The sequence below is a fragment of the Berghia stephanieae genome, chromosome 6 (genome assembly GCF_034508935.2).
Source record: "Berghia stephanieae isolate SIO BIC M18660-M18661 chromosome 6, UCSD_Bste_1.3, whole genome shotgun sequence".
Lineage (NCBI taxonomy): Eukaryota > Metazoa > Mollusca > Gastropoda > Nudibranchia > Aeolidiidae > Berghia > Berghia stephanieae.
Window position 1 is genome coordinate 61,936,544 of NC_088365.1, and position 8,132 is coordinate 61,944,675.

An 8,132-nucleotide genomic window follows, 5' to 3' on the forward strand; every position below is an offset into this window, starting at 1 on the left:
CTAGTAATAAGGTTTGTGTTTTTAAGTCATACAAAATTAAACGTCTTGACTGCAACAAACATCACAACCTCAAAACAATTTTTGTGGAGATTTCCGTTTTCAGTTTTCGGTTGCTCTGAAAAAGAAACAATAATGGTGTTCCTGAGAAATAGCAGTGTGTCTTTTTTCGATATCTACTTTCCTCGTCTTGTTGGTATTGCTTGCCTTTTACCAGTAGCTGCACTATTCTTTTGCGAGTCATGGAGCGTTATTATGGACTTCGAAAGATCAACTGCAACAGCCTGCCGTGCTCATCGCAGGGTTAGTTCAGTCCTCAGTTCTGTCTTAGTCTTACTTCACTTTCACTTTAATTAATGAATGAGTTTGAAAATTATCAAGAGCTTATTCCTTTCCCTGTCGTCGAAGAGAAAAACAAGTCACGCGCAGAAAATTTCCTTTTCACTTTATTCTCACAGTACTGTGCCCATATCCAGGCCTCAATTCAATGTCACCAGTTCAACTTCAACTCTACTCAATCTGCATGTTTATTTTCTTATTGATTGGAATGTGAATGATGAATGAGGTTATCTTTTTTTTTTTTTTCATTCATCAACAAAATCAGAGAGAATTCCGTAAGCTTCTTGGTCGAACATCTCTTTCAATTAGGGGTGAGACTAAGGACTAAGACTAAGGGGAACCAAAATTTTGGTCTCCTCCCTAGCGCTAGCCAAAATCAACCAATATTAATTTGGCTAGGGAGATCAAGTTTTTGTCTTCCCGGAGTAGATCTGTATTTTCGGTTATGGAACTGTTTCTTTATGTTGAAGGGGCGAGTTTTTTTTTTCTTCTATTTATTAGGAATAGTCTATAGTGAATATAGCTTGGTATGGGTAGGCTATTTTCTACGATGACAATAGTGTGGTAGGCTATTTTCACCATACAGTGATATATTGGAAGTTTATTTTCACTGTACTGTGTTAATATCCTGGTAGGCTATATAAACAAGTTTTGTTGCAGCACTACATAGCAATAGCTAGGCACTTTGATAAAATTTTCAAACACAAAATATCTTGATTTGACTCAGTCAGGGGGATGGGACTTGAAAAAAAACAAAAAAAATGATACCTTATTTGTTTCTCTATGACCTACGGTTCCAGGGTTATTTATATTTTTCTATTGAAATTTTTTGTCAATTTTACAGAGAGAATCTGTGATCTCACTGCTGCCTCAAAACCAGCATCTCGCGTCGATCGGGAAATTTTGAGTTTTACAGTCAACATGGCCCACTTATTGTTTTCAGTAATTTTGTTTCAATTAAAAAATAAATGGCAAGTATTAGGTATCATTTTGATGGTCAGCAAATAAGCTTTATTTTCATATAAATCATTTTTATGGATGGAAAGTACGGAAAAAATTAAGGATAAATGAAAAGGGGAAAAAATATGAGGTTTTTGTCCCAAAAAGTGGGGTTGATGGCGGAAAAAAATAAAATAATGAGTGAGTGTATCAATTTTGATGAAATTTGGCAGAGATATTCTTCAATTAATTGTCTATCGATGTATGAAGTATAATTAAAATGTATCCATAATTTAAAAAGTTCTTATAATTCAAAAATTTATAAATTTTTATTACATAAGCTTTCTGAGAAATACAATCAGGAATTAAGAATGAAATACACCGTTAGAAAGCTCGTTTTGTGCCCTTTATAATGATACCAAAGTTAGTCACATAGGTTCACAAATAACGCCATGGTGACCAAAACAGTAAAGGGTCAAAAATAAAGTTCCAAAAAACGAGTTTCACCTTACAATGAGCCTATCAGCGGCCACTGGACTGGAGTTATCAAAGTGCCTACAATAGCAGATAATCAATGACTGTCTTTTAATACAGATTTTATTTCGTGAATTATATTCGAACCTATTTATGCGAGTTTTAAAAATGAATATAGTCTACCAAGTTATTATCACCGGACGGTGAAAATAGTTAAGCAGGCTATTTTCACCGTATGAATCAGCAAATCAGAAGCACTATTACTATTATCCATTGAGTTCCTCCTACTACTGCTGATGCTACTACCGGCTTAGTCCTTACCACCAGTGCTATTATCCACCGAGTGCCTACCACCAAGGCTGTTATTATTGTCCACTGAGTCCCAACTGAGTATATCATCACAGACAAAAAAAAAGAAAAATAAATTTTAGATTTGTTAACATAGTGACGAATCTGACAGCGACATACATTCTTTGCTCTTTTATTTCGATAACACTTTTACGTTTTTGGTGGCCTTTTATGAAAAAATACATCTTAAGAAATTTCAACATTTCAATTTTTGAGTTATCAGATGATATTTAATATTTATCCCATACCACTTGTTGAGACAAAGAGAAAAAGTAGGCATGGAATAAATATCGTATTTTACTAGTCAAGCATCATAAAAACAAGAAATTTCATGCGCTGACAATAGCTAAATGTAACTGACTATTTTGGATTCCGAATTGCCACTTCGTAAACTTACACACATGCTGTTATGTTTTGATAATTTTAACTTATATTCAGTTCATTAAGGGTTGATTGGATAAGCATAAGATTTTTCTTTATTTGTGATAAATAATTTTTGAGTATTTGATTTTGAAAATTTGTTTTATTTTATCTTTTCTTCCAGCCTTGGAATTTTCTTCCATCAATATCTGAGGCCACTGGAAGTCTGACACCTCAGCGCTATGTCTGGCGGATATTCATCGCTCTCCATGCCACACCCCGTTTTGCCATTGCTGCAGCCTATTTCAAAATGCATAATGAGCTTTTTCCTCCCAGCGGAAAGACAATATGGTGGCATGTTCTGTCTAGTCTGGATGTTGTGCTTCATGTCATGGAGATAATGTGTCTTGTCGGGCTCACCTTTGTCTCCTCCACAGAAGATTATGGCAAGAAATTACATTTTTTCTATTATTCTATTGTGCAGCTATGTGGTCTAGTGGTATGACACTTGCTTCAGATCGGAAGGTCCTGGGTTCAATCCTCACTCAGCGCATAGTTGAGATATTGAAAAAGGCTCTTTACTCACATTCTCTCACTGCACTCAGGTGTAAAATGTTTACTTGGCCATCAACAGCGTAATATCACCTAACAGGCGTCATGTCTCGTTCTACATGTTGCTGTTGGTCAGGACCCTTTGTAATCCGCTTTTTTAGTGGATATTGCGCTATATAAAAGCTCATTTTTTAAGTATTGATTTTATTGACTGAAATTGGTTGATGCTGAGGTAGATAACATAAAGCCTGTCCTGTTTGCTAATCCTAGGCAAAATATATGTATTCTTGCAGGTTTAAAAAAATCAATTTATGTTTTTCGGGTTTTTTAAATGATGTAATTTCTTTGTTGGTCCAATAGAATTAGGTTTCCGAATTTTATCAAGATGGTTGGGTGGGTAGCCGGTTTGCGGAAGTGAAAGTAGAATAATAAAAGGAAATTGGATGGGGGAAAGGGCTAGAATATTGTTCTGTAATCTGATTTGTTAACTACAATAATAATTATAGTGTATCTAGTTCTAGTTCTATTATGCCCTAGGAGATTTAATAAACAATCATTGGAGTCAAAGTGTGATAAAATTACCCTTAATTTAGAAAAGGTTTGCAAGTTACTCACATATGTTTGTAAAAAATAAAATAGTTTTATAATTTTTGTGTTATTGGCAAAAATTTAATATGTAATTTTGACACCTAACCCTATTCTTTAAAAAGAAAAGATTTATTCATATTATTGTTTGTTTATTTTGTTTTTCTCAGGTATTCATGAAAAGTGTTTCTACGGTTTTCTCATCTGTTCCCATCTACACATGGCCATCACAATACTTTTCTTTACAAAGGGGAGAGAATACATTAAAAATAGCCTTACTTACACGGTAGGTCTTTTTAAAGATGTTAATTTATAGATAATGAATGTCTGAGAGAATTTGGTAAGCCATTCTAGACTACCAGACTGAAATGTGAAAATGTTTACTTTCCTGCTTTTGGGAGTTTCATTTTACGGAGTCATTTGAAGATCTTAGTTTTCTTGCTGTTTCGTGAACATATGTTAGGCCTGTTTTGTCAATTTGCACCATCTCGCAACACTCTTTGTGGATCCACAGAATGTGCAACAATCCATCGTTAGTTATTTGTAATTTGAGAGAGGAATGCTTTGACAATGGATTGTAAAATATCTTGATATGATATTATCTAGGAGAGGAAAACATTGATACTGATTTAAGTAATTGTAATGGTAGCGATTTTGTATTGTTAGTATTAGTAGTACCAAAGGATTGTTGCTCATTCTGTAGATCCACGTAATGCTCTGCGAAAGAATTTGCCTAACACTAACACATATACAAGTATTGTGTATATAAATTCCACATTCCTTAAGCGAGTTAAACCTCATTTGTTATTATTCTGCTAATATTTATAGATGATTTTCAATATTTTAACTTTCTATACTTTCAGGAAATAAAAGCTTTGCAGTGGAAGAAATATTTTTTATGTATCAGCGTTGTGCTTTTAGGAGTTGCTTTCTACTTCTTTAAAAGACATGAACGCTATTGCGAAGACTATGGTAAGTTGATTAGTCAGGTTGTTTTAAAAAACGACAGGTTGATTCATTGTTTATTGGGGGGGGGGTTAAGTGCCGAGTGGCTAAGGCAGTGCACTGTGATCCGGAAGGTCCCAGGTTCGATCCCCACTTCAAGCACTTTCATTTTTTTCCATGGGCAAGATTATTAACCCCCAATTTGCTCGTTTTGGACAACATGGGTGGTTCCTGTTGACATCAGACATCCTGTTGGATGGATTATCTATATTCTTTCTTGGAATGCCTAGCAGTGGGATCTTATGGTGCCGTTGCGAAAGGGCATCATTAAAAAATTATTGTTTATGCCATCATCATCATACTGGACATGGCAGAACTACATCAAATATGTGTAGATGGAAACTTGGAAACAGTGATTCCTGTCAGACATGTCAGGCAGCCCCAGAGACCAGCGATCACATCGTCCTCCACTGTCCAGTCCCTAAACTTGAAGGTGGCTATAAAACTGTCCTTAGGGCGGAGGAAGACTTTGGAAGCTGGGTTGACGAAATACATTTGGAGGTGTAGTCACACGCTACTACTCTACATCATTATTATTATTATTATTATTATTATTATTATTATTATGATTATTATTATTATTATTATTATTATTATTATTATTATTATTATTATTATTATTATTATCATTACTTTTATGTTATTGTTGTTGTTGTTTATTATATTATTATTATAATATGAGTTTAAAATGTATAAATAGCTAATGTATACTTACCCATATGCTTAAAAAATGACATTGGCATAAAATCATTTTCATACTTCTTTTATTAATGTGTTAACCTCAGAAAGTACTATAAGATTATAAATTTGACAATTAAATTTAAACACATCTGGTAATGTTTTCTTCTCTCTTTCCCCAGTTTACAGCATGTTTGCTTTAGTTGAAATAGTCATTGTTATCTGCAATATCGGATTTCACTCCACGGCTATGTACGACTTCAGCCATTGCTACCTTTCTCTTCTTGATCTCACAGACGGCAGGTGACATGGGATATTATTCAATATCGTAGCTGATATAAAGAGAATTACACTTTTAGCACAATCGTGATATTGTGAGGTATTATTTTTTGCCTTTTTTTTTTTTTGCTGCAATACAATCTACTTAGGATGAAAGACCATTTTATTCATCGCGAGCTTCTGTTTATCAATTTTTTTTTGTTGTTGTTTTTTTTTTTGGTTATTTATTTATTTTTAAAAAAAGATATTTATTTATTATCTTCTGTTTATCTATTGTTTTGTTGTTTTTGTTTATTTATTTATTTTTTAAAAATATATTTATTTATTATCTTCTCATCTTTTATATTGTTGAAATCGTTGCTTATACTTCATAGCTATTTGCTCCTGTTTCTAGACTGCCAAAGGAGTGATGAGTTTTAACTTTATTCTCTTCAATAACCTTTGAAACATAAAAGCTTTTGTGGGTTGGTTACAATTGTTCTGGCATACAAACTGGTGAGTATTCTTACTTACCTGCATAAATCATCAAAGAATGAAAGTCTTTTAAAGGTTACTGGAATATAATTAATTAAATTTCACCGTTACTTTTTTCTCATAAGGGCGCACTTGTTGATTTTTTAACAAACACACAGACATTCAAATTTAACCATCCGACCTTGACCTCAGGAATCTCAGTGTGAACTCTGAACTCAAGAATCTAAATAAGTGCTCTGTTAAGCATCAATGCCGATATTGTCTTTTATCCACAGAACCACAGGGATGGGAATTTGAAGATTTAAAATTTGTCAAAAATAAAAAAGCTAGAAATCCTCTGGTCTTTTTTCTAGATCGGACTGATCTTGTTGCAGCAGATTTCTGAACAGTATTAATTCGGAATGTCGATGTCAGAAACCTGAAAGCAAATAATTTTTTTAAAAATTAAAAATGTGTAGAATACAATAGGGCAAAGGTCACTTGTCTCTGATTTTGCTCAATGAAGAGCTGGTTTATTTTGAAAATGATGAAGTCACTGAATCATGATGTATAGAGGCCAACTGTTCTGATAAAATCGAGTCTGTTCCAATTTTGCAATCTGAGAAAAAAATGTGACATTTTAGATTTTTGTTCTCTTTAGAAGCAATTTTTATCCTCCGTGATATAAAACATCAACTTAATCAAAGAGGGGCAAGGTGGCTGAAGGGGTTTAGGCATTGCATTATGATCGTGGAAGATCCTAGGTTTTGAGCTCCGCTTTGTTAAAATATGTTTGGCCATCTTTATAATTAAAGGATAAACGCGATGGAGGCAGATGATAAGTTTAATATGTTTTTAATGAACAGGAACGTCTGCCATGTCGACAGGATAAAAAGAAAGTGAAAGTAGACTAATCATACCCGGAAATAGGAAGTAACAAATCTTAACACCCCCACTTGATTTAATCTAGCTTTAAAATATAATATATATATACCTTTATGTTACACATCATATCCTTTGACATTTAAATTAAAGAAAAGAGAAATGTGATGTGTAATCCATCAAAAAAAAAAGGTTATTTAACTGATTTATTTAACTTTAATGAAATGTTGGTTAATCAAGCAACAGACTAATAAAAATAAAAAGGAATAGGACAATGAAAATTTATGTACCTATCTATTACAAATTACAAAATAAAAAAAATATAGTTTATTGATAATCAAGCTTGATTTTCTTCAAGTTAAGAGAGCATAATAAAGAATAATAATGTGAATATAGATTAGAATGAACAATATTATTATTATTCATTTCCCCATTAAAAGATCAAGAAAGTTTGTATTTCTAAATTTGCTTACTGGTTTAGTAAACACATCTGCCAAATTGTTATCAGATGGAACATATATCAATTGCAGCTTATCATCAATCATCTCATTTCTAATAAAATGGAATCTTAAATCAATGTGTTTTGACCTTTGGTGCTGTACCCGGTTCTTTGCTAGTGCCATAGCACCTTGGTTGTCACAATATAGAGTAAATTTGTTGATACCAAAGTCAAACATATCATTCAACAAGGCTTTCAAAAATTTTCCTTCCTGTGTAGCAGCAGCTAATGCCATATATTGGGCTTCACATGAGGATAAAGGCACCGTTGGCTGTTTCTTTGATTTCCATGAAATCAATGGGCCTTCATCAGATAGTTCGAATCCATAGCCAGTAATGCTTTTCCGGTCACTTGAGCTACCCCAGTCTGCATCACAATATCCCGATAGGGCTAGTGGCTGGTCTGTCTTCTTAAACAGTAGTTTCTGGTTGATTGTACCTTTCAAATATCTTAAAACATGCTTAGCCATAATCATATGGTATGTATCAGGTTTGGACATGAATTGAGACAGTTTTGTGACTATGTATGAAAGATCAGGTCTAGTGGCAGTCATAATGTCTATGAGACCTCCAATTATTTCCCTATACTTTCTAGTATCTTGATCAGAACATATTTCATTGTTTACTTTATTTGTATCAATTTCACTAGGTGTATATCTGGGTTTACAGTGTTCAAGTCCAAATCTTTTTATGAACTTTGTAATATAATCTGTCTGTGACATAGAAATCATATCCTGCTGGAA

General features: G+C 33.4%; 1 protein-coding gene across 1 annotated transcript; it reads left to right on the forward strand.

The window, feature by feature from the left end:
- The first annotated feature begins 61 nt into the window (after positions 1-61).
- On the forward strand, positions 62-7,154 carry LOC144975392 (acyltransferase PGAP2-like). Its single transcript, XM_078919413.1, has 5 exons — positions 62-300; positions 2,642-2,903; positions 3,765-3,880; positions 4,458-4,566; positions 5,460-7,154. The coding sequence occupies exons 1-5, from the start codon at positions 133-135 to the stop codon at positions 5,582-5,584; spliced, it is 780 nt and encodes a 259-aa protein (XP_078775539.1). The 5' UTR covers positions 62-132; the 3' UTR covers positions 5,585-7,154.
- Positions 7,155-8,132: the final 978 nt, after the last annotated feature.

Bases quoted from the DNA above. Each gene is read 5' to 3' on its own strand.
- LOC144975392 (XM_078919413.1), top strand. From the start codon at position 133: ATGGTGTTCCTGAGAAATAGCAGTGTGTCTTTTTTCGATATCTACTTT. The intron at 2,904-3,764 runs GCAAGAAATTAC...TGTTTTTCTCAG, and splicing joins CTCCTCCACAGAAGATTATG to GTATTCATGAAAAGTGTTTC. The intron at 4,567-5,459 runs GTAAGTTGATTA...CTCTTTCCCCAG, and splicing joins ACGCTATTGCGAAGACTATG to TTTACAGCATGTTTGCTTTA.